Raw genomic sequence first — 27,651 nt, forward strand, 5'->3', positions numbered from 1 at the left:
ATCCCAGAATAAAATGAATATAAGATTCATATTTGGAACTTTTACAAAACATAAAAGGATTTATAAAAGATATACCAAAGAAATTAAACAACAGAGGATTTTACCGAGGTCCACCTCAAATCATAAATTCATAAAAAATCACCCATGAACGCCTTAAACGCCATCTCTCGGCTAAGCAGGCTAAAGGGCTACAACATGAATTTATTTTTCCTGGTTAAACTCGAACCTTGTGTTTACCATTTCCTGGTTCATCTCTTTACCTTATGTTCTAACCAAAGACTCTTATATTACATTAAATTCCAAAAATTTAAATAGATCTTTTATTATCTCAATCTGATCTCAAGAACAAATAAATATAGATCATGTCATAGTAAGGTAATAATTTAGCACAAATACTTTAGCCTGTCATTCAGGCTAAACTTATGAAAAATAGAAATTAAAAAAAAACAGTAAATAAAAACAGAAAATAAAAACAGTAAAAACTTACAAAGTTGTTACCAGAACTTTAAATTTTATTGATAAGCTTCAGAAGGGTTGAGTTTGCTCCCCTCTATTCTCTCTCTTGTAAATATAAAAAAAAGAAAGATAAATGTTAAAGATTACGTTGAATGATATTATCATTCAACAGAAAAGAGGGAGTAAGGTTTTTATTTTTCTTTTCGGTCTTGCGACTTAACGGTTTATCCAATCGACGAACTAACTTCAATTCTGGGATCGTTGACACGAGGTCTTCGATTTGAGGTATAAATTCATATTTTTGGTGATCTTTGAAATTCGTCGATTTTTGGAATAAATCCGATATATTGTTAAATCATACAGAAATTGAAGATTGTTGACTAGTGTGTGATTTTAACGAAGAAGAGATGATTATAGTGATGTTATTTTAAATTATTCTCAATTTATTATAATTAAGGAATTTTAATCGTTGGATTGATATTGAAGAATTATTTTTCAGTTATTATTAATTCTGATAAATATATGCGGTAGAATAACCGACAATAAACTAAGTTTTGAAGTCGAAATTGAATTATGCTATGATTTGAATTTGATATGAATTTTCAAAGTTTCAAAAGATATTTGAAACTTATATTGTTGATTTTGAATGATGTTATTGATTGAAATGAATATGTTATTGATGTAGATAGATTATTATACTGATATCTTCAAGCTACATCGACTGGAACGGAGAATTGAGGTATGTTGCGATCGGGTAACATACAACAGGTATCTGTATCATATGATATATGTTTGATTGATCTGATTGAGAATATGTGTCTATATGCCTTATGTGATGACTTGATGTGGCATATATCACATTGTGATTGAAATATCGATGTATAAAATAAATATTTTGTTAACACACATCGTTTGATGCATACATCGATGCCGGGGCATGTCCCGAGGATATGAGTTTGTTTGTATTCAGTTGATTTGGATTACGTGTGGGCTTGTTTTATATTGTGATTGAGTTAGACGCGACTATATTATATACTATTTTTAGTATTATGATTACAATTGACAGGTTTTGGGCGCATTGTAAAAAAAATTTAAACTCGTTTTCAGCTGTAATTAATTAACCCTAATCAAATTGCATTAGTAATAACGATTAGGAGTTAAGGACCCCACACATGTTTTGTTGTTTTGCTTGTGTTATTATGAATTAATTTTTATTTCTAGAGGAAAGATGCAACAAAACTAGAAACCATGTGTTAGAATCTATGAACTAAGCTATTTAAGTTCTTCATATTGTTCATTTGTATTGTTCTAATCTTAATACTTTCAATTTATTGGCCATAATTTGAATGATTTATATGTTTACAATTTATCACTTGGAAGAGGAAATTATAAACAAAAAATGGAAAAAAATACATCAATGATATTTATAGAGTTCGGGAGGGCCTATAATGCTATCGAAGCCCATAGACAATCTAGTGCTTGATGTGTTATTTATTTGTAGACTATTGATGGAATGTTGCAATCCATTTTTAGATAACTAATATATACTTAACATTCGGGAGATGGAGTAGATAATTATAGGATTCTTGGCTAATGAATAAGAAGGATTTTTATAACATAGCTACAAGAAATTACACATGGTGTACAGTTGCGTGAAATCGGACCTCTAGATCTTTTATTCCATTTTTATTTGTTACAATTAGGTGTTACATTTAAATCCATTGTCAATTTAGTTATTCTTGCAACCAAATCTTTTAATTGATTTTTCTAAATAAAGTCGAGACTATTTTAATCACAAGCACTAATATACATTTATATACATACTCATCGTGGGATCGACACTTGTACTCAAAAATACATTTACTATAACTTGACGTCGTGCGCTTGCGATCAATTAAGAAAACACGCAACAGTCTTCAAGGCCCAGTTTCTTGAGCAGTATTCTCCTCCATATTATTTTATTGCCCAGAAAAATGAATTCAATAGTCTGCAGCAGTGACAATGACGGTTGCAGAATATGCTTTTAAATTTTCTACTTGGCTGAAATATGCGCCTTATATAGCTGCAAACTCAAAAGTGAAATATAACAGGTTTGTGAATTGTTTACATCCTGATATATATACTTTTGTCATTTCTGGTTTTCCTACTAGCTACGCAGAGGTAGTTGAATGAGCCAAGGCAGCCGAAGCTGGATTAAGGCGAGGAGGTCCTCAGTACTTTGCTCCACCTCAAGTGTCAGCTCAGCAGCCTACCTTGCGTCCAAAAGGTAAAAAAATTTAAAAAAACCGGTTCTACTGCTTATTTATCTTTTCTAGTTCCAGTGGATCCCAGCGAGGGAGTTCCGATATTGCTCCATATTGTAGCCATTGTGGAGGGAAGCATAATATTGATCAGTGTCGGGGTATGTTTGGTACATGTTATCATTGCGGGCAGGAATGCCTTTTTTCACGGGTATGTCCGAACAGGGATATGAATTCTTTCCAACAACAACCAGGATTTCGAGGTGGCCCTAATATGATGAGACATGTTGCTCCTATTCCCTCTTTCTAGTAGTCGAATTTTCCACGAAATCGAGGACCTCATGGTCAGACTATGCCATGACAGAGGATCAGGCAAAAGAAGCTCCTGGTGGTATTATTGCAGATATCTGCATGCTTTGCGATTATTCTGCACATGTTTTATTTGATACATGAGCATCTCACACATTTATATCTCATGCATTTGTTTCTTCCCATGATATTATGTGTACTCCATTGTATGGTACTTTATCGATAGCCACACCAGCAGGAAAGATTACTCTGTCTAAACAAGTTGTGCATAATTGTGTATTGATCTATGAGGATAATGTGATATTTCTGAATATGATTATCCTTCTAATGCACGACTTTGATTGTATTGTTGGCATGGACATCCTGACAACCAATCGAGCTACTGTTGATTGTTTTCATGGGATGGTTTGATTTATTCCTTTTATGGACCCAAGTGGAATTTTTATGGTAAGGGTTCTAAGCTAAAATTCTTTTGGTATCCTCTCTGGAAATGTCCCGGCTTTTTGTTTAGCGGGGATGAGGTTTTATTATCTTTGTTGTTGACGTCTCTAAAAAAATAGCTCTCTTTATCTGATATTCATGTTGCTAAAGAGTTCCCGAATGTATTTCCCGATGAGATTCCTAATTTTCTGCCTCATCAAGAAGTCGAATTTAGTATTGATCTTATACTGGGGACTGCGCCTATTTCTAAAGCTCCTTATCGCATGCCACCTCTGGAAACGAAAGAATTGAAAGAACAGTGCAGGATCTTCTCGATAAGGGATATATTCGACCGAGTGTATCACCTTGGGGAGCTCCAGTTTTATTTGTTCGAAAAAAAGATGATACTATGCGAATGTGTATTGATTATAGGCAACTGAATCGGGCTACTGTGAAAAATAAGTATCCACTTCCTCGTATTGATGACTTATTTGATCAGCTTCAGGGTACTTCTGTATACTCTAAGATTGATCTTCGTTCTAGTTATCATCAAGTACGAGTTCGAGAAGAAGATGTGCCTAAAACTACTTTCTGTACCAGGTATGACCACTATGAATTTTTGGTTATGCCTTTCGGTCTCACCAATGCTCCTACTGTCTTTATGGATATAATGAATCTTGTCTTTCGAGATTTTCTTGACCGATTCGTTATCGCCTTTATTGATGATATTCTTGTATATTCGAAATAAAAAAGTAGCATGCTGAATATTTGAGACTGATACTTCAAACTCTTTGCAATGACCATTTATATGCTAAATTATCCAAATGTGAATTCTGGATGGACAAAGTAATATTTTTGGGTCACGTCATTTTGAGACATGACATATTTGTTGATCCTGCTAAGGTTGAAGCTGTATTGAATTGGCCGAGACCTACGAATGTCCCTGAAATTCGTAGCTTCATGGGTTTAGCTGATTATTATCGTCGTTTTATTGACGGATTTTTGAAAATAGTTAAAAATATTACTCAACTGACACAGAAAAATCATAAATTCATTTGGTCAGATAAATGTGAAGCTAGTTTTCTTGAATTGAAGACGAGATTGTCCACACCACCTGTGCTTACTATTCCCTCAGGTACCGGAGGATTTGTAGTGTATATAGATACATCTTGTAAAGGCTTGGGCTGTGTTCTGATGCAACATGGCAAGGTGGTTGCTTAAGCGTTTCGTCAATTAAAATCTCATGAAACTCGTTACCCTGTTCATGATCTGAAATTGGCCGCCGTTGTGTTTGCTCTGAATATTTGGCGTCATTATTTATACGGAGATAAGTTTGTTATTTATTCAGATCATAAGAGTCTGAAATATCCCTTTTCTCAATCTGATTTAAATATGATGCGCAACGCAGGTGGATGGATATTTTGAAAGATTTTTATTGTGAGATTCAGTATCACCTTAAATCGGTGAACGTTACTGCGGATTCGCTTAGTCGTAAAGTTCATGACTCTGTTTTGACCTTTGTTAATGTTGCCAAAGTACACGATGATATATGTTATTCTGGCTGGACTTTTCACTCGAATTTGAATTTTGTCACCGTCTCTGATTGCAAATCGAGCCTAATTTGATATCTAAAATACGAAAACCCAACAAAGCGATGCCCAGATTCAAAAGTCTAAAGAACTTATGTAACGTACCGTACTCTTTACTACTCAAAATTTGCGGAATAATTAAAAATTTTCTTGAATACGAAAATAAAATCAATACGGTCGTCACTACATCATCCATTCACCAATATAAAAATCTTGTATAAGGAAAAGCTTGCTCAGAACATCTCGCATCAAAACATAAAATCAGAGTATCAATATTTTCATGCTTAAAATCTTAAATATAGCGTGGGCGGTCCTCGGGTCTAGCCTTCTGCTTAGTCCAAGCCGGCTCCTTGGTCCCCACCCCTCGTCTCATCATGATCATCCTCACCTGCATCGATCAAGTCTAGTGAGTCTAAAGACTCAACACGTATAAACTGAGAATAGCAAGTATTACATAATAAAATCGCATGCAACTTTAAAATAGAACGTACATACTTGAAGCTTGGATTTGAAATGAGCTTGAACTTGCATACATACATAGACGTGCCATAACTTAAAAGCTTTCATAAACATACTTGTATACTTGATCATACTTAAACATACATGACTTCATTTTTGCGTAGAGGATGTTTCAAAGCAAGTGACCCATACATAATAAACGCCTGATCAGACAAACCACAGTACTGGGCTGACAGGGACGTATCCACTGCCACATACATGAGATCCCCTTTCATAATTTAACGGGCTGGTTGGTCCCCGTTCATAATTTAACGCTTTCCAACCACGATCTAACCCGTTCATAATTTAACGGGGTGGAGAGGTCCTCGGCCACGTTCACCGACTTCCAAACCCATTCAATTTGGTCACAAGACATTTAGCATACCTCAAAAACTTAAAATATTTTCTTGCACGTCAACATACTTACTTTGCGTTGAGGGATTCGTTGGACATCGATTGGGGCCGTTGCTCCTGCACATACTAACATGAAACTGCATACTTAACTTGCATAGCTTAGACGTATCAATCATACTTACTTACAAGTTCAATCAATTCCTTAGGACGTTCTAAAATTCCCATGACTCGACTTTGTAAATCATTGTACTAAACCTTGATCTCAAACCTCAAAGCATACCATAATTTTCCCAAAATATGAAGGACACGGACTCCGTGCCTACCTCCGTGTATGGGTCCGTATAGGTTCGGGTGAGAAGAACTCGAAAGGAAGGTGGACACGGACCCCGTGTCAGAGTCCGTCTGAGGGTCCGTCTAGACTCTGTAAAAAGACACCGAAAAGAAACAAAGGCACGGACCCCGTGTAGAGGTCCGGGTAAGGGTCCGTGTACCTGCGCAAATTTGACAACAAGAAGAAAACAAAGGCACGGACCCCGTGCCAGGGTCCGTATGGGGTCCGGCTAAGCACTGAAGGTCGAAACCTACGAGAAAAATCTTGACACAATATTACATTCTCCTCAACCAAATTCGATGGCTACGAATCGACACCGCAAGACACTTCCTAGGACACTAAGGCATTGTATCAAACCCAAGTGAACCATTAAAATTATTCCCGAGAGCAACGACGATCAATGACAACGACACAACCCGAAATTTGCCACTATTTACTTTCCTACGACTCTTGATTCAACTTATTGCCTATCGACACAAAACCAAACGTTAATAACCATCCCAACATCTTAAACAATGTACCTATAAGCAGCAACGATCACCCATCGATCCCCAACGAAGCCTGCAACATTAAAACTTCAAGAACTCATCAACATCAATAATTTCTGAAAACGCAGTTTGAGCAGTCCCACGAAAAACATCATAACTCACTCAATTTCTATCCGAATAACTCGAAGTTTATATCAAATCGAAGGTATCAAAAAGTTCTACATTTTTCTTATTGAAAGTTTTCTCAAAATCTCGACCAAAAATTTGCCGTTTTAACAAGAACAGTAAAAACGTGATTTAGATATAAAAATTTTCCTTCAAAATCGATCCAAACAATTAACCGCTCAAACTATGAACATCATACATTAATTTTACGCATAAAATAACGCAACACATAATATGACATGATCGACGCAGCAAAAGAGAGGTTATACGTGCCTTTTGATGATAAACTTTACCGAAACGGCGATACCGATGCGGGAACGGAGCGAGGCTTGATCCGGGACGAACGTGGCGCGAGAATCTTGGAAGAAAACTCAACAAAACTTGCTGGAAATTGTTAGAGAAGGGGGCGGCTGCTATGGGGAGAAGAACCCTAAAATTTCTTTTCAAAAAAATCTGAATGAATGGAGGTGTGTGTGCGTTGTGTAAAAAGCGTGAGTTTTAGTGTGTGTAATCATGTGTGTGTGCGTGCGTTTAGAGATAAATTAAGGGGATTAATTTCCTTAACTAAAATAATTAACATGCTAACCAATATACTAATTAAATGTTAACACCATTGACAAATAAAAAGGAAAACTATTACTACTAATCTTAAATAAAATCCTCTACATTAAAATAAAGTGCACCCTTGACAACTTTAAAAGTTTTAAAGTGTTAAAACTCACTAAATAAACAAATTAGGCTTTAAAATACTAACTCTTCATAAATTAATTAAAATGCCCCACTCTTGACTCAAAAATAAAATGCCGCATTAAAATTGCCAAAATCGTCACCGGGTCTTTTCCTTAATCCCGCCTCGAATGATCGCCTGAAACATGAAACTCGAAAAATATTTTACCGTGCATCACATAAACATGACTAATTTAAAAATAATGTATTTTCATAAATCATGCACTGATAAGATCAATTTAAAATTAATTAAATGATTTACTAATTAAATAAATGCATGGGTTATACGTGTGCTGAATTTGGGCACCACAACTTATATCTGCACGACATCATTCTGGCTTTCAAATTGCTTCTGATGGTTCTTTACGACTTAATGGTCGGCTGGTAGTCCTTGATAATTTTGATTTGAAATATGTCCTTCTTCGTGAAGCACATTATAGCAAATACAGTATTCACACTGGAGATCGAAAAATTTATTTGACATTGAGATATCAATTCTGGTGGAGATATATGAAGAAGGACATTGCTGAATTTATTTACGAAATGCCTTGTATGCCAGCAAATGAAAGTCGAGAGAATGAAACCGGGAGGATTATTTCATAGTCTTGAAATCCCAAAATATTGCTATGTTATGGATTTTGTAACTCATTTATCTCGTTCGCCCAAGGGATGTGATGCTATTTGGCTTTTTATCGACCAACTTTCGAACTCTGTACATTTCATTCTGTATGAGCGGACTTATCCTTCTAAGAAAATGACCTGTTTATACTTCGAGACTATTGTGAGACTACACGGTGTGCCAATCTCAATTGTATAAGATCGTGATCCCAGATTTGCTTCTAAATTCTGGGGTAATTTTCAAGTAGATATGGGTACGCGTTTGGCTATGAGTACTGCTTATCATCCTCAAACTGATGGCCAGACTGAGCGTACGATTCAAACGTTAGAAGACATGTTATGTGCTATTGTGATGTATTTTAAAATTGGATGGCAATATGCCTTACCATTGGTAGATTTTCTTATAATAATAGCTTCCAAATGAGTATTGGCATGACACCATTTGAAGCCTTATATGGGAGAGATCTATGTCATTGTTATTCTGGGATGAAATTGGTGAAAGACAAATAACTGGACCTAAAATGATACAAGAAATAAATGACAAGGTTCAGTTGATTCGACAGCGAATGAAAGCTGCTCAGGATTGTCAAACGAGTTATGCTAACAAACGAAGACGACCCTTAGAATTCCATAAATGTGATTAAGTGTTTTTGAAAATATCTCCCTTCAGAGGCACTATTCAATTTGACATGCGAGGGAAATTATCTTCTCGATATGTTGGTCCATACAAGATCCTTGATCGAGTTGGGGATCGCTTATCGGTTGGCATTGCCACCATTTTTATCTATCATTCACGATATGTTTCATGTTTCTATGTTGAGAAAGTATGAACCAAATTCATCACATGTGCTTTGACCTGATGAGGTTGAGCTTGATCCTTCTCTTTTTTATATTGAACAACATGTTTGCATTATGGATCGGAAGGATAAAATGTTGCGTAATAAATCAATTCCACTAGTTCAAGTACAATGGACGCGACATGGTGTTGAGGAATCAACATGAGAATTGGAAAGCAAGATGTGAGAATCATATATGCAATTGCTTGATTTTATTCCATCTATTTCATTGTATTCAACGTATGATGATATATTTACTGATTTTAGTTTTAATATGTACTATAACTGGTAATGTATGTGTATATGGATGCTTGAGATTTGGGGACGAAATCTTTTTTAAGTTGAGGAGAAATGTGACACCTCGTGATCTGATTAACGTTAATTACGTAGATTATGAGTAGTAAATCAAATCATAATAGAATTGTAATTGGAAATGGATTTAAAATAGTATATGCAAATGAAAATAAAATATACAAGTTGAAATACTCCATAGTTCTTTGAAAAATAATGCATCTAATTTTAATAGCAAACTTGTAAATAAATTGAAAAATATTGCATTAAAATTTGATGGCAAAATTGTAAATAATTTTAAAAATAGTCAATTAAATTTTGGTGGCAAAATAGTAATTATGAACATAAATACAAGTGGATGCTTGTGAATTGTCGTTTGATTCTTCATATATATGTGTCCGCAAATTACAAATTGAAATGGAATTCAAGTGCTTCATGTGAAGTGAGGATTAGCATATATGAAAACATAATAATAACAATCTTAATACTGGACAAGAGACATAACGAGAGGTAGAAAGAAGGGAAATAAGGGAATTCAAGTTCTATCCCTCAAAACTATAGTGAAACGTTGTCCAAACTCAAAACAAATTATATATTCGAAATCCTCATGTTGAGAACGATATTTTGAGGTAATTTCTTTTAGATTCAGCACCTTTATTTATTGAATTGATAGAATAACATATATTTGAATTTGATTTCAATATACTCGATAGAATAACCGACGAGAAATTAACTTTCAAAGATAAAATTGAATTATATCAAGATTTCACTTTTATATGAATTTTTGAGGTTTCAAAACAATTCCGAAACTTTAAATCCTGGTTGAAATGAATAGATTTATAAATTGATTATATAATAATGAATTATTAAGATTTATTATACGATATAATTCTCCTAATAATTTAAATGTTAAACTGAATAGAGTAGAATGAATTAATACATTCAAGTACGCTAATAGAGTTGCAATCGAATGAATTCATTGATCGAAATGAATATTTTGACTATATCGATTGAGTTTTGGTATTAAAATCTTAATTGTGGATCACGCTACATTGACTGGAGATGAAAAATTGTGGTATGTTGCGACCGAGTAACATACGATATGTATCTGTGTCATATGATTTATGCTTGATTTATTTGACATGAAAATATGTATCTATATACCTTATTTGTTGAGTTGATGTGGCATACAAGACATTCACGATTGGTAGATCGATGTATAAAATAAATATTTTGTTAACACACATCATTTTATACACACATCGATACATGACATGGACGTTGAGTTATGATCATTGGATATCTTTATATCATTGGATTTTGATTATGGGGTTTGGAGCACGATGCTATGCTTGGCATTATGTGGCCCTTAAAAACATAATCATTTGTGGCCCCTATGATTGATTGGTTGATATTTGAGATTTGATAATGCTTTGCCGACGCTATTATACGGATATTCCCTTATACTTGACTGAGGCCGGTGTGGCAGTTCGAGCATTGATTTGATAACGATTCGATTGGTTCTGATACTTGCTCAGTGGATGTACATTTGACCTGATATCTCCACGACTATGCATGCATTGCATATCATATATCATTGTGTAGATACATATTATATATATTATGGTTGTTCTATACGAATCGTTTTCTCTCCCCCAAGTTGGGGATATTGTTGTTTTGTGTGTAAACAATGACAGGTACTCCAGGTTATCAGACGACTCTGGATGGAGTCACATCTGAGTTGAGGTTGAGTAGTCTATCCCAGTGTATATATGTATCTATATACCGGGGCATATCCCGATGATATGAGTTGTTTATATATAGATGATTTTGGTCATGTATGGGCTTATTTTATGATGTGATGTGTTAAACGAGAATTTATTATATATTATTTTTAGTATTATAATTATAGTTGATACATTTTGGGCTCATCGTAAAGATATTTTTACTCGTTTTTCATTGTAATTAATTAACCTAACCAGTAATAACGATTATGAGTTAAGAGCCCCATAACATTTAAGTTTTTTCTCCGTAGTGACTTAAGTATTGGAATGACTACACCATTAACATCTCTGGTCCCCTCTAAATTTTATTCAACTATGCAATACATGCATGTCATGGATGTATCAGATTAATTGTTCATCCCCTGAGCATGTATCAAAATCAAATCGAATACCTTTGAAGGTGCTTCAAACACAATATTCTCCATAAGCTGTAATAGCTTGTGATCTAAGAATAAATACACCGATGAATTAAATCAAATTTGTTTTCAAACCACGCGGAAGATACTCGAAATAATTATTCGTTAAGAAAAATCAATAGTTTAAAGTTTTTAGCTTGTGTTTAAACTGTATAACTGAAATAAGTGGGATCAGTTCGGGCTTGTATCGGTTCAGTTATGGGAAGAACTGAACTTATATAAGCTGAACTGATCAAATCAATTTTAAAACAATAGTTAAACAATTAAGGATACAAGATATGTTTATGGATATTCAGAGACTTCAACTGCTTTTACGTCACTCTTTCTACCATCTCGGGTAGGATCCACTAGAAGACATTGATTTATACAACACCTTGTACAAATCCACTCCAGAAAGACAGCACCCAACTAGAACTCCTAGCACTCAAGATTGCAAGCAGCACCTTACAATCTACATAATGTTTAACGTCCTTATGCCAAGACTACAAACACAATCTTTAATGTATTTATGTGAAGACTCACTCAGTTAAACAATAAGCTCAAATCTCTGTATATGTGAGTGATTGTGTGTGAATGTGTGAGTACAGATCTAATCAGTACAACACGAAGGTGTTCTCACACAACTGAGCTAACTGCTTCTAGTAAGCTGATATGAAGTGAACGTACCCTCTGTTTTCTTCACACACCGGTATTTAGTTGTAGTTTCGCTTCTTATTTTCTTCAATGGTCTTTGATCTGGTATTTATAGGCACTCGGCTGGCCATACATGAAGACTCAATAATAATGTATGTTGCATTTGCATGTGCTTCCTTTGGATATGTCTTGTCATTCTGACAACTGTTCTGGAAGCTTTTCTATTTTCAGCTTTGCTGCAACATCCATTATTGTACATTCGTCTGTGAAGTAGCTTATAGCTTGTAGCTTATATTTTCGCGCTTAGCTGGATTCCATTAAATAGTCTTGTCGTGACATGCGAACATATCAGTTACAACTGATGCTTCTGAACTGGTTTGGTGAAATCAGTTTGGACTGATTTCACTGTATCAGTTCTTTTGTTCAGTTGTGTTCTTCATTAGTTGGCCAGGCTTCTGAAGGTTTACTGTTGAACCACCTATCAGCTGGACAATCAGTGTAATTGGTCTTTGATATATCAGTTGGACTGGTTCAGTTTTGGCAATCAGTTGGTGTTTTCAGTTGGCATCTCAACAGCTTCAGTTTTGGCTTCGGGAACTGATCAGTTTGGGATCTGAATTGTTTTTAAATTGTGTCTTTTTTGAGATCGAATTCATGAATATTTTTGACTATAGAGTTTACATTTTATATCAAATTTTGTTTTGATTGCAGAGTCTGTAAGTTTTGTTTTTTTGTCATTTTTTCTATGTATCCCATCAACTACAGGTGTTTCTTACCATGTGTAATTTGTGTTCGAACATTAAGATTATTATTGTTGTCAATTAACAAATACTTTTTTATTGTTATTATTAATTATAGTATATTATTATCTACATTGAACCAAAATCATGAATCCGTCCATGTATGGAACACATGCACACAAAGGCTAGTATATATATCATCACATGCTAGTGATCCTTGATCAATCAAATTTTCAGGTTTAGGCAAATTCATTGTGCTATGAAATGGCCTACCTGGGCTAAATAAGAAATCCAAACAAGTTGAACCGGTCCACGAGTTTTGTTACAACTACACGAACATCATCCAAGCTAGATAATTTCTAAATAGTTTTTCGAGTCCAAATTATTGTACTACAGACAAGTTTTATTACTTTGTTTAATATTTTAAAAACACACAAAAAACTACATATCTAAAAACTCGTGTATGAATCTGAAAATTTTCTTAGCAGAGCTTAATCCAATAAAACAAATCGAGTTTGATTTAAACTTTAATTATAGCAGAGCTCGAACTCAAAATATGTCGTCTTTTAAGCTTCAAACAGAAAAATCGAAGCTTGAGCTTGAGCTCATATTATGACATAATTAGCTCGGTTTAGTTAGTTTGCACCTCTATCATAAATGTAATAGCAAGTTTAGACGAATGCATCAGAAGACATAACCATGCATTACTTACATATATACTAATAAGCAACAGAAGGAACACAAGCAAACGCAGTATCAGCATGGCTTCAGGTTCGAGTGGTAGTATCCAAGCTGACCAACTTCAACAAAACCAAAGGGAAAAAAAGAGATGTTTGCGTTGGGTATTTTCTAGAATAACTGTTGGAGCCAGCAATTGTTAACTGAATCCTTCTCCAATCCATCTCTCAAGTTGTTAACTTGTTCCAACACTTGCTTCAAGTCCATTTTGTCCAGAGGCAGCTCAGAGAAGTCCTTTAAGAACTGGCGAGCTCGTTCAGCACCCCTACTCACATCATCAGCATCCCATTTTCGCTTCCGTTTCGGTAAAATCTGAAAATCAGGACAAAATTAGATGAACCAACCACTATACTACTGCATCATCAATTTTCTCAGCTGACATTTGCAATTAGGAGAAATAGTTATGTTGGTTATATGTCGAAATATACATGATCCCACAGAACCCAGAAATAACAGAACATTGAAAAAGTGTGGTCATTCAAAGTACCGGCAATTGTTATATATGGAGGGACAAAGAGTTACTTGCTCTTGTACTGTATCATCTCTTCTATCCCAAACTTTTTCATTCTTCACTAATAATGGTTCATCATCTTCCATCATCCGGTGGAATTTTTATGAACCAGGACAGTAGTGGTCTAGTGGAACCAGAAACTTATAAATCAAATTCTTGCTGTTGCTATTTGCATTTATGATGGCTAAAGATTTACCTCTTTTGCATCATGGTGCAAAACTTCCACGGGCGAAAAATCTTCCTAACTCGGAAGCCTTTGCACGGGCAAGAGCAACAACACATTCTGGAAAGTTGGCAAATTCTGCTACATGTATTCCAAAGCTTTGATCACAGGCGCCTGGTTCAACCTTGGAACAATAGAGCACAAGGAATATTGTTAAATGCATTTACGCTGTTTCATGAACTGATAATTTGTTTCATGTTTGTAGCAGACACACAAATATTGTGATGCCCTACAGGCATGGTTGCCTTGTATAAATTTTGATGTAGTTTCGATATTCTGGTTTCTGCTAATTATGAATGCATCATAAAAGCAACTAGACTGCACATCAACACATCAAGTGGCATGAACATCACACTCATCATCCAGCATCAAACCGATCATTGCTTTCCACATTTAGATCGTCAACAAACACAGCTTAATCACTTAGATGGTCAACAAATGCAGCTTGAACATCAATACAAAATGGCAGAGGTGTAGAGTGTGAGAGGGAGACAAACACCTTGTAAAGCATGGTAAGCTTGCGACTTGATTGGTCAATGTGTGCACTCACGTGGTAATTAGCTACTCCTATATGCTTTCTTGAAGATAGCTTATCATCTGAATTATCATGAGCTAATGAAGTCAACTCATGAAAGTGAGTTGCAAACAGGGTAGGTGCGTTTATAACTTCAATTATGTGCTCACAAATAGCCCAAGCCAAACCTGATATTGCCACAGCACAATATTTCAAAGTTAGGTTCATTAGCAATACAAAGTTGAATAGGAAAAAGCTAGATAGGAATATCCTCCAAGATGGAGCCATAAAAAGGGGCCAAGATGAAACAAAAGATATAATTCATTGCAATGAGGGAAAAAAGAGAACATCAATGGACAAACATGATTCATATCAAACACTAATCAGTTTATGTTGCAAATAATGTGTTTCTAGAAACCACAAAAATGAAAGTTACAAACAATGTGTTTTAAGTGAAATTCTCTGCGAATTCAAATCTTATATGAGCACCAGAACACGGAAAACAAGTTCAGTCACCAAACTACAAAGCATTCATAGTAACTTAACTCGAAAACATATCCTTCATTTCGCACATCATGGTCATTCTCAAATTACAATAAATTACAATAGAATGTCAAGTCATGCAAAATTGTAATTACTTGTTCTAATTATTGTAATATTCTCATTTCTGCGCCAGCAAATAAAACAATCCCAACAGGATATTTATTGGGAAAAGTGCCATAAAACTTAAACACGTCGATCATATTACCAAATACTAGTACAATATACAGAAATTAAAAAAAAAAAGATGTGTAAAAAATTAACAAACAAAGATGCAGATGAGTGAAAGACTTAACCAAATCCATCATATGTTGATGTGCCACGACCTAACTCATCAATTATTATTAAAGACTTGTCTGTAGCTCCTTTCAAGATTGATGCAGTCTCTAGCATTTCTTGCATGAAAGTCGAAACTCCACGCATCTATACAAGGGAGACAAAGAGGCGGAATGAAGATATGTTAAACAAATGAAATATAAATATATACATCCTTCTGTCACACAAAACATGCATTTGCACATACTGGGAGATTTCATAATTTAAGCTAAGCAAGTGAAAGTCATTTGGGTTCCTTCTTGTAAAGATGCAATTGCCTTGTACTTGTCAAAATATTTTCTCTATTCTGTGTGCGTGCATATGTGCATGGAGATCAGTTGACACACAACCAGATAATATATGATCAGAAGTCAATAAGTTGATAGCGATGTAAACACAATTTAATCATAGAGATGAAAATATAGAAGGTATGATGTTGTCTAGAATGTTATAATGATTGAAGAATGATAAATTGATATCTAAAACCCAAAAAGTGTTTTCAACAGTGAGTCAACGAGGAACTCGGAATTGATATTCAAACTATTAAAGTGGTATGTAAGTCAAATCAAATCAAGTCATCCTAACAAAGCACTTCTTCCCACTTATCCCCCAAAGCCAAAATAACATAAGTAAAAATCATAATCTAAACTTTCATCTTTTCCATTTAAACTAAATCTCTGAAGAAACAAATTTGACACTAAAAGAAAGTGATTGCAGCGTCCTGAAAAAACCGCGGCACCACTAAATCCCATGATCCCCAACTCCTGACAACCATGCCGACAACTGTAAGTCTATTCACAGTCATGGATGAATAGCTGATAATAAGATACATCACAACAGTCACACCAAACAAAATCTTCAAGGATTTAACCAACTTCAACAATTTCATTTCTTATCAGATTAATATTACCTGGCAGTCACCAGCACCCACTCGAGCAAAAATACAATCACGAATAGAAATGCTAGCGCTTTCACATGGGACAAAGGAACCAACTTGTGCCATCATAACATTCACGCCAACCTGTGTATAAATAAACCTCAGTTCAGCCTAATTTCAGTAAGCAAACAGCCTTTAATCACATGCGATGCATCAGGCACTCTTGAAATAATTGTTAAAGATAATTAATGGGTACAGTTCAAATTTAGGAGAACGAATTTTTTGGTTTTGCTAAAACACATTGAGCTGCTGTGATTATAAAGGAGATAGAGAAGCCCCATTTTTTCATCATACTTAAACAAGGGAAATCAAGATCATAAATTATTTTTTAGACATCTTTAGTCATCTGCACCGATGTGCACTTGCATGTAAACAGTATAAATAGCATCCTACAGTTGATGGTTTAACATCACCTTCTCCAAGGAACTTTTCACCTGCATTACCAGACCTGTGGACAAACTCCATGCTTTGTCTTATCAAGGTCAATAAGAGTTAACTCTAAACAATACAAGGAAGTTAGAACTAACCCCAATGCCGATCTTAAAAGTTTAGTTTAATCCCTTAGTTCTCATGAATAATGCTTACATATGCTCCAGTAAGTACTTCTTTGTTATACAGATTAAACAAGAACTTTTTACCAACCTGTCGTATGAAAGTTGATTTTCCACCCATATTAGGCCCTGTGATAATCTGGAACCAGCTATTTTCCCTGATCTGGAAACAAAAACAAAGTACTACATGAAAAATCTGAGCAGAGGCTGCTAAAGATAGGTTGTCTGCAGAGCACAAGAACTTACTAGCTTGCAATCATTTGGGATAAAGTTCACCCAGTCTTGTGCTTCAACACAAGGATGCCGACTTCCTTCTAAAATAATGTCTCCCATATCCTGACAAGAAAGAAATTGGAAAAATCCTGTTACAATTTCTTCACAAAAGAGTTAGGATGATTAACTAACTCTTACTGGTGGATTGATACTAGGTCGCGTGTAGGGAGTCGGACAATTAGCAGCCAAATCAGCAAAACCAAGTAAAACATCTAATTCAGAGATAGGCCCAGCTATTCCTTCAAAAACCTGTAAAAAGAAATCAACACAAATGACAATAATGGCGAGAAATTTTTGTAAAATGGCTGGGAGAGATTACAAGCATTCAGCAACATATACCTCAGAAAAGGTAGCAACAGTTTGAACTACTGTTGCAACCAATTCTTTCTGGCAGTTCTTATACTCCTCAACCACCTTTTGGTATTGGTCACTGAGTTTTTTAAGCTTGGTATTGGTAAACTTTACCCCATCTTTTCGAGTTTCAAGAATAATAAAATGGGTATTTAGCTTCTTCCTTACTTTTGGTTCTTCCTTTTTCGTAATTCTAAAGACATGTCCATATTGTGTGCCTTTTTCTAGTTTCAGAGCTTTATCGAGGGCCAGATCAAGATCGTTAGCTGCATTTCTGTGCAATTCATGTATCTGCTGTCCCAGAGACTCTTGCTCACTTTTCAAAACAGATAATCGTGAATCATAGTCAGCTGAAATCATGTATTCTCCATTCTCTAGTTGATCAAGGTCAATTGCAACTTCCACAAGACTTGTGAACCTATTCAAATGAGCATCTCCTGTCCATTTTTCTAGAGTATCTAAATACCTTTCTCTGATCAGTGAACAAAACTGGCCACTGTACTGCTCTAATGCACTTTTGATGTATGGCAGTCTGATGCTCGACTGTATTCCATGAAAAAGTGACAAACAAATAAATTTATGTACGGTGAAAAAGTTATAATAGTTGAGATAAAGAATGATAAGCATTACAACCTAATAGTTTCTATGCTAATGATCAAATTATTAACTTACGGGTAAAAAAATCGCAGAATTTATCTTGCTAGTGCAACTGAGCATTTTGGACAGACTGACATAAGGAATCCCTTTTGTACAACAGTATATGGTAGAAAGAAAGTGCTTACTTCCATAAAATCCAGAAAGCAATAAGACGTCTTAAAGCAAGCAAAAGGAGGACCTTTTTTTATTCCAGAAAGAAGTTGCTCCATTTTACTAATAGCCTAAGCAAAGAGACGAGATAAGATGAGATAAGACAGCACCTTCATGATAGGTAAAGAGTGTGGTAGTTCGTCAAGATATAACCGCACTGATAGCTTTTGCAATTAGACTTCAAGGGATCTACCTTATTCACAGTTGTATTACCTCAATTATACCTTCCAAAAGGCAATTTCACTTTTCTTTCAGTTGTTTACCATGAAGTCAATTTTTTTTGAAATCCATTGGATGCAGTATTCGGCTGCATCACCATTGTTCAAGTATACATCAAGAGAAATAGAAAATACCTGGTAAAGCTTAACCACATGCACCAAACTTGCTCTTTTCTTCTCAAGGACAGCAGATAAGCCTCTCTATATCTGAAATTCTTTTCAAATGCTGCATTAAATCTTGGCGAATGGCGCCATCCTCAACAAAAGCTTGCACCAAATCCAGCCTAGAGTTTATCTCATTTACATCTAACAAAGGTTGTTTCAGCCACAAGTGAAGTAAACGCTTGCCCATTCCAGCAGTACAGGTTCTATTCAGAAGGCCGAATAAGCTAAAGTTTTTGTTAGCATCTGTTTTGCTCTCAAAGACGTTTAGCGCCCTCATAGCAGCAGAGTCTAGTCTCATGTAACTATCTAGATCGTATCTTTGGATCGTATAGTTACCATAATTACTCTCGTCTGCAAGTAAATCTACATAAGACACAATACATGCAAGGGCACCCGGTGAGATTTCAAATTCAGAGAGCAGATCTCTTACTGAGTCATTAGACCCTTTCGCAAGCCTGCAAAGATCCTGTACCAAATCTCTTACTTTAAAATCAGTTTTCTTTCTTTCAGTTATCATTGCACCGCACCTGGAAAATGCATCCATCAACGGTTTATATTCACTAGATTTATTAATCTCTTCAGACAAAAGGCATTCTTTGCATCCTAGAGCAACAATAGCTGACTCCACGTTTGTGAAGTGACTATCATCAGGAAATTCAGCCAGACCGAGTATCCTTCTAGTTAGATCAATATAGCTTAAACCAATATTACGTATATTTTCCCGAATATTCAGTGCAATAGCCACAATTACAGGGGAATCTTGCATGTCATAATTAGCAAACAGAATGTCTTCAAAACTCCCCAAATTTCCAGGGGTTCCACTCTTCACTAGTCGCCAATTTGCTCCTGTGCCCTCGTACAATTCAAGAGTGTGATCGGTCCTCTCCAAAAGAAGGTCTCGGGTCATTGTTTCAAACATGTTCTTACTCACACTAACACTAGAAATGGCATCAGATCCACTTCCTAGCTGGCGCAAAGCAGTTGTAGTGTGGTAATAGGTCTTTGCTATGAAAATAGCATTCTCACCATGGGTTGTATAATAATCCTGGAAAAATAGAGTGCTAGTTACTTTAGTCCTCAAGCATTGTAATCCACAAGTTGCCAGTTAATTGTAAGATACGACAGTTAAGCTAAAGAAAACTGCTTGAAATTTTTTACTAATAACTGAGAATGTAAAATTTGGTGAGATAATAATTACTAAATCAGTGCTTTTAAAAGTAAGCCTGACTAATTAAAACAATTATTATCTCAGCACCAGCAATTTATCTAATAGCTGCAATAATCTTTAATAGCAAGCAATCATCATTCCCCTAAAAATTGACCATGGTTGAAACCCGTTTCTGATGAAGAAGCCAAAGGAGATTCTTTACAACCAACTTCATATTTCAATCCTATAGGAGAAATTGGTGTGATCATTGATACGATTATCTTTCCCTAAACTGAAGATACGGGTGAAGATATTTGTTTGTTAATCCTTGAATCTAATCTATATTATTAGTCTGATAGATTGCATTTTATCTTTCCATTTGTGTATAGGATCTTTCCCATTTATTTTACTTTGTTGTTGTATATAATTGTATTGCTCAGTAAAACTCTGAGAAGAAATACAAAAGCCAAGCCTTTTTCATTTCTTATCATGGTACCAGAGAGGTAACGTTCTTGAGACCAAATAAGCCTTCTTTGCTCCATTTTTCCTTCTCCTTTTAGGTGTTTGTCATTATATATGATAAAACACAATCTGAAAAGAAAGGTATGGACAAGAACATTGCTTTTACTTTGCATCCCTCGGACTATCCTGGAATAATATTGATGACATCCCTCTTAGTGCCAAAAACAACGGTCCTCGTATCTTTGAGGTACAAAAAAGATTGTTTCAACATAGCAAGGTCAGGATTCTATGACTATTTATTATATCAAGTTAAAGGCTTGTAGGATGACTTGAATCTTTATTCCCCTATACCAATATGCACCTGTAAATCAAACAAGACTCTAGAAGTCTATAAAGATAAAGATCATACCATGCAGTTTCTAATCGGTCTAAATGAAACATACACGGGTGTACGTGGCCAAATATTATTGATGGAACCAATTTCAACAATCAGAAAAGTTTTTCCTTGCTGCTTCAAGAAGAAAGGCAACGAGGTATCTCCATGGCACCACCATCATTACAAGACAATGTTGCATTTGTTGTGAAAATAGACTACCACTCAGGAAAATCTGAAAAGAAAAATAACTCGAACAACTCAAAGCCAAGCTGTGAATTTCGAGGATGGGCAGGCCATATCAAAGAAAAATGTTACAAGCTACATAGGTACCCCCAGGTCATAAGCACTACAAGGACCAAATCAACCGTACAAGGGATCAAATCAACAACACTCCATACCAAATGTCTATCAGCCAAGCTTCTGCTGCTCCATCCACTTCTCAGGTTTTCCCGTTTACACCAGAAAAATAGCAACAAATTTTGGCTCCAATTGGTTCCCAGGGAAGTTCTCCTACGACAAAGCAATCTGTCAGGTATTGCTTTAAAAATTATATCATCCCCCAACACCATAACTTGGATTATTGTTTCCGGTGCTACTGATCACATTGTGTCTTCTCCTTCGTTATTTTTTGATCACTACAAATTACTGTAGAAGTGTTCAGTTACCAAATAATGCAATTTTCAAAGGCATCAATAACTCACGTTGGCATTGTTCATTTAACTCCAAATATTATATTGAAAAATGTGTGTCAAGTTTCAATGTCAACTTAACTCCCCCCGACCACCGCCGACCCTAGCTCACCATCGCCGACCGTGGATTTATTTGCATCTAGAAAGATGAAAAGTCTCTTTTTATCACTCATCACTTCCCGATTCTAGTCGGCCAGATTCTTTAACCTCCGACAACTGCTGATTCTTCCCGACCATCGCCGGCCATAATCCAACTTACCCGATCGTCGATATTTATTCATCATGACTAGAATAACGTTGTCACAGCCCATCAATTTCCGACTTCAGCCAGCAAACGTTGTCATAACCCTTCATTTCCCAACAGCAGCCAGCAAACGTTGCCTCAGCCTACCAAATCCAGAATAATGATATCACAAACCATCATCTCATCACCTTCAGACAACAGTTTCTTGAGGTTCCAGTGTCAAGTCTGTGATTATCGAGATTCTTACTCATGAGGCAGATGGGTAAGGTGATTAATCAACCTTGGATTGATTTCAGAGATCCGTTATACATTCAGATGGAAGATGAATTTATGATAGAACACAGTTTTTCAGATTAGAGTGGGTTGTAGGGGGGCTTCAATTAGGTTCAATGAAAGAACCAGAAACGTGAGCTACTTTTTGGAGATAGATCTCAAGGGTGCATTGTGGGTTTGTTCGAAGTTATGGGATTGCATTAGCAATTGTAATTCAGGTTCGGTTTTTGGACGATATAGGGGCAGCAACTTTGTGCTAACTTTCCAAAAGTTTAGAAATAACAATGGAAGTTTTTTGGAGTTAATAAATATTCAGCAACATGGAACAAGGTAGCGTATCATTATTCCGAGTGGCAAAGATCTATGGGGCTGGAAACGATTCGCAGCTCACCTCTCTAAATTATTGGAAGGGAATAAGGAAGCTTTGGAACCGTCACACATGAATCAGATTCAAAAGTTTCAGTCTCGTTCTTTTCAACTTAATATTTTGAAGAAGGAGAAGATTAATAGACAACATCCAGATGAAGGGGGCATTCTTAACAGAGCACTGATCAAGGATTGTTGGCTCGAAGAAGACAACTGGAGCGGGTAGATTACATAATGGCATGTTCTTCTTGAAGTCCTTTTTGGATACACCTGGTTGTTCCCAAGTCACAGCTTCTTCAGATCCTACCTTAGGGCATCAACGTTTAAGGCACCCCAGCTTTAGTTTAGTCAAATTATTATTAATTTTCAAATAGATCCCTGGTCTGAGTTCTTCTGTTGAAATGCGACAATGTGAAGTTTGTCCTCTTGCTAAACAAACTCGTCTTTTTATTTTTTTTTTACTTTGAGTAATAAAACATCTATTGTTCCTTTTGATTTGATTCACTATGAAATTTGGGGCAAATACCATGCACCATCTTTTAGTGGGGCTCATATTACTTTTTTACGATTGTGGATGATCATACGAGGAGTACCTGCACTTTTCTCATAAAAAATAAAACTGAAACACACCTCATTTTAGTATCTTTTCATTCTTACTTTGAAACTCAATTTGGCAAGAGATCAAAATAATTCTTTCAGATAATGTTTACGAATTTGACATGAAAGAATTTTATCAACATAGAGGAATCATCCATGAACTAACGACATCTCATCAATGGAAACTGGGAACAAAATCGGGTTGTGGAGAGAAAACATGGTCATTTGCTTAATGTTGCTGGAGCCTTGCGTTTTCAAGCCAACCTTCCAATTCTTTTTTTTTATATTTGAAATGATAATTTTATTATAATAGTAGAAAAAGTTACAAAAAGACGGATGAGAAGTCCACTAAACACCCCACAACTACTGCTACACTATCGTTAACTGTAAATAAATTTTCAATCCTTAACTAGACCTGATATAAAAAGGTGATTAAACTCTGGCAACTTTGTCATCCAAATGAAAACTTTGAATTTTATCTTCTCCCAAATCTCATCCCTAGACTCTGATGCGTCTGTGAAAATTCTTTTGTTCCGTTCTAGCCAAATTGACCAAAAGATGCAATGAATTATCAAATACCAAAAGGTCCTAGTTCTTCTCCAGGGAACTAAGTCTGGCTCCAAAAGAAACAAATCCTACCCTTGTTCTTTCAGGAAAAACACCATATGAGTTACTTTTTGGATCCATTCCCTCTTATTCTCATTTAAGAATGTTTGGTTGATTGTGCTTTGCAACTAATACTAGTGCTCCAAAAGAAACAAGTCCTACCCCTATTCTTTCAGGAAAAACACCATATGAGTTACTTTTAGGATCCATTCCCTCTTATTCTCATTTAAGAGTGTTTGGTTGTTTGTGCTTCGCAACTAATACTAGTGCTGCAAAAATAAGTTTGATTTAAGGGTCTTCCGATGTGTTTTCCTTGGTTATCCATATGCAAAGAAAGGTTACAAGCTATATGATTCGAAAACCAAACGATTTTTTGTTTCAAGAGACGTTCAATTTCTTGAAGATGTTTTTCCCTCTAGCAATAATGCCAATGGATTACCAAACACTCTGATTGTGCCATTACCAGTGGAGGCCAACCAAACATAGACACTTCCTTGCCACCAAATAAAATGCAATCTAATGTAAGTGGGTTTACAAAATAGAAGAATTGGTGACAGAAATGCTTGCTGCCGGGATTATTCAGCCGAGCAATAACCCTTACTAAAGCCCTGTCATTTTGGCCAAAAAAAATGGTAGTTGGCGATTCTGTGTGGATTACCGAGCCTTAAACAACATTACAAATCACAATCCCTGATAAATACTCAATACCGGTTATTGAAGAGTTGATGGATGAGTTGCATGGGCCGGTTTACTTTTCTAAGTTGGATTTAAGATCGGGGTGGGTGTGACCCGAGGATGTGGCCAAGACTGCCTTTCAAACACATTAATGCCATTTGGGCTCAAAAATGTGCCCTCAACATTTCAAGCTACTACAAATGACGAGTTGAGGCCTCATTTGCGAAAGTTTATGTTGTTTTTTTACATGTTAATCTATAGTAGCAAATGGGATGAACATTTGTACCACCTACAGATTGTGTTGGAGATTTTGATGGGGGAAACGCTGCTGTTGAACAAGAAAAGTGCTGCTTTGGGATTACAGAAATAGAGCATTTGGGGCATATCATATTGGAAAATGAGGTGGCAGTGGGCCAGAAGAAGGTGGGCAGTGCCCGATCATGGCCAAAACCTAGCAACATCAAGTGTGTCAGAGCATTTTTGGGGCTTACAGGGTATTATCGCAAATTCATTCGCGACTATGACAAAATTTGTAAGCCCCTGACCGAGCTCCTTAAGAAGAAGAACTTCAGCTGGAATGAAGAAGCGACCAAAGCATTCGAAGAATTAAAAATGTCGCTGAGTTCAGCCCCTGTTCTGAGGCTGCCAGACTTCAAGAAAGACTTTGTAATTGAGTGTGATGCATCGGGAAGGGATATTGGAGCAGTATTATCACATGAGAGTAGGCCAATCGCTTATTTCAGTAAAGCCTTGGCTGAAAGGGCATTGGCTAAGTCCACCTATGAAAAGGAAATGATGGCCCTGGTGTTAGCGATTCAATATTGGAGGCCATATCTATTGGGGAGGAAGTTTGTAGCAATGACGGACCATAAATCACTGCGAAACTTAATCCAGCAGCTAGTAACAACACCCAACCAGCAACATTGGTTAGCAAAGTTAATGGGGTATGAGTTAGAGGTTAAATACAAACCAGGGGTAAACAATGGAGCAGCTGATGCATTATCTAGAAGAGAGGAGAAGGTTGAACTGAATAGTATTTCAATGCCAGTGTGGTTGGAAGTGGAAGAAGTCAAATTGGCTGTATCTGGTGATCCTACGTTACAAACAGTGATAAATAAATTGGAAAATGGAGGGAAATGGATGGTCCTTGCACTCTATGGAATGGTAGCTTGTTGCACAAAAACAGGCTCGTGCTACCTAAGGGGTCAAAATGAGTAGAGAAGGTGGAGGAGTGTCGCTGCACCCCGAGAGGGGGGGGTCATTCAGGGGCATTCTGAACATTGAGACTAGTAGAAGTGTTCAGTCATTCAGGGTCATTCAGGGGCATTCTGAACAAGGTCGCATTAACGCCAAACATATTCGATCGCAAGAACCAGCTGATGTCTTCACTAAAGCTCTTGTTGCCGATACTTTTTCGTGCTTTATTTTTTCGAGATGGGTGTTCGCAATCTTCACATGCCAACTTGAGGAAGGGGTATTGGAGAAATTGGATAGATCATTGATATGATTATCTTTCCCTAAACTGAAGATACGGGTGAAGATATTTGTTTGTTAAATCTTGAATCTAATCTACATTATTGGTCTGATTGATTGCATTTTATCTTTTCCATTTGTGTATAGGATCTTTCCCTTTTAGTTTACTTTGTTTTTGTATATAATACATTGTATTTTGTCTGTAAAACTATCGGAAGAACTATAAAACAAAAGCCTTTTTCATTTCTTATCAAATCAACATAGTCAAAAGCATTTATGCTGAGTTCCCATGAAAAAGAACGGGGGCAGAAGGGCAACTAACCCGACGATCGAAGAACCGAATAGCTCTAGGATCCTGCAAAATGGAGAAGATAAAAGCTGCTTCAACCATTTTTTTTCCAATATTACAGTATTTATCACAATGAAAATTCACAATACACTTGCTAAAAAAAGAAAGCAAGAATCGCTTACCATAGGTAGTCTTTTGAAAAATGAAAGAAACCCTTGAGTTTGTTTGGCATCTAGCATACATTAAACCCAAATTCGCACCGGTGTTAAAGGAGAAACAAGAATGTCGACAAACTACGGCAAAAAAGAAGATTAAAAAAAGTGCAATTGTACCAAGTTTAAGCTCGGGAAGCTTATTCTGCTCTTCCAAATCCTGGTCCATTTGTTCTTGCAGCAACAGCAGTCTCCCGGAGCTGAGTGAAAAATTGCGGATAAAAATCGTATGTATGAGTCTCGGGTTTAACGATTGGCGGGAAGGAGGGGAGGAGTTGGCGGGGGTCTCTTTCACGCAGGCTGCAATAGTCGGGCTGTTCTCTTGTCTTCCGCAAGTTAAACATAATTTTTTTTAATGGCTAATATCATAATATAATATAGTTTTACTACATTATTCTTAATTATAACTCTTTATTTAAAATAAGTAATATCTTGTTTGGATTTTTTTTTTTAAAAAATTTTCTTTTTTTCACTTGAATGAATGATAGAAAATACCACTAAAAATATTCAAACTCTATGTCTCAAAAGATTTTAATCAAAAAATAAATTTCATAGCGTAAGAAATGATAGGATTGAGTTAGTCAATCCTCTACAGTGTAATTCTTCCCATATCTCAATACAATAACATCGTATATTGATTATTTAAAGATTAAATCACGTCATAAAGGAAGTAAAAATACTCCAAACAAAAGAAAAATTATAAATTGTGTGATCATCTTATCGCAAGAAGAACTTCACTTGTTCCACCCAGTAGTGTAAACGAATCGGGTTGGTTCGCGAGTTTTTCGAGTCAACTAAAAAATATTTGATTCGTATTTGAGATTATCTAATTTAAGCCGAACTCGAACATATTCGAACTTTTTTCAAGCCAAATTCGAGCTCAAATTATTTTGTTCGCGTTTGCGAATCTTTATATTTTATTAATATAATATAGTATACATATACATTAAATAAAAAAATTTCAAGCATTTTGATTACTTATTTACGAACAATAGTTCGCGAATAAATCTTTCGATCCGAATTTGAATTTTAATTTGAACCGAATTCGAGCAAATTTTTAAAATTTTCGAACTTCAATCGAGTTCGAATAAAAATAATTCCGAACCTTCAAATTTCATTATATTCGACTCGATTCGTTTACCTACCTAATTCCACGTCATATTAAGCTGTGGGTGCATATATTTCAAATGTTAATAGAAATTATA

At 35.8% G+C, this 27,651-nt stretch overlaps 1 protein-coding gene across 1 annotated transcript; it reads right to left on the reverse strand.

Moving 5' to 3' along the window:
* Window positions 1-13,731: 13,731 nt before the first annotated feature.
* LOC142528934 (DNA mismatch repair protein MSH2) lies at window positions 13,732-26,792 on the reverse strand. The gene is given in 14 exon segments (XM_075634224.1): window positions 13,732-13,944; window positions 14,340-14,490; window positions 14,866-15,068; window positions 15,717-15,843; window positions 16,646-16,756; window positions 17,315-17,386; window positions 17,470-17,559; window positions 17,635-17,745; window positions 17,836-18,390; window positions 19,008-19,061; window positions 19,063-20,082; window positions 26,268-26,300; window positions 26,417-26,466; window positions 26,567-26,792. Coding segments are annotated over 13 exon segments (2,616 nt in total). The 5' UTR covers window positions 26,616-26,792; the 3' UTR covers window positions 13,732-13,944; window positions 14,340-14,349.
* Window positions 26,793-27,651: the final 859 nt, after the last annotated feature.

This window comes from Primulina tabacum, chromosome 16 (genome assembly GCF_025594145.1).
Source record: "Primulina tabacum isolate GXHZ01 chromosome 16, ASM2559414v2, whole genome shotgun sequence".
In the NCBI taxonomy this organism is placed as follows: domain Eukaryota; kingdom Viridiplantae; phylum Streptophyta; class Magnoliopsida; order Lamiales; family Gesneriaceae; genus Primulina; species Primulina tabacum.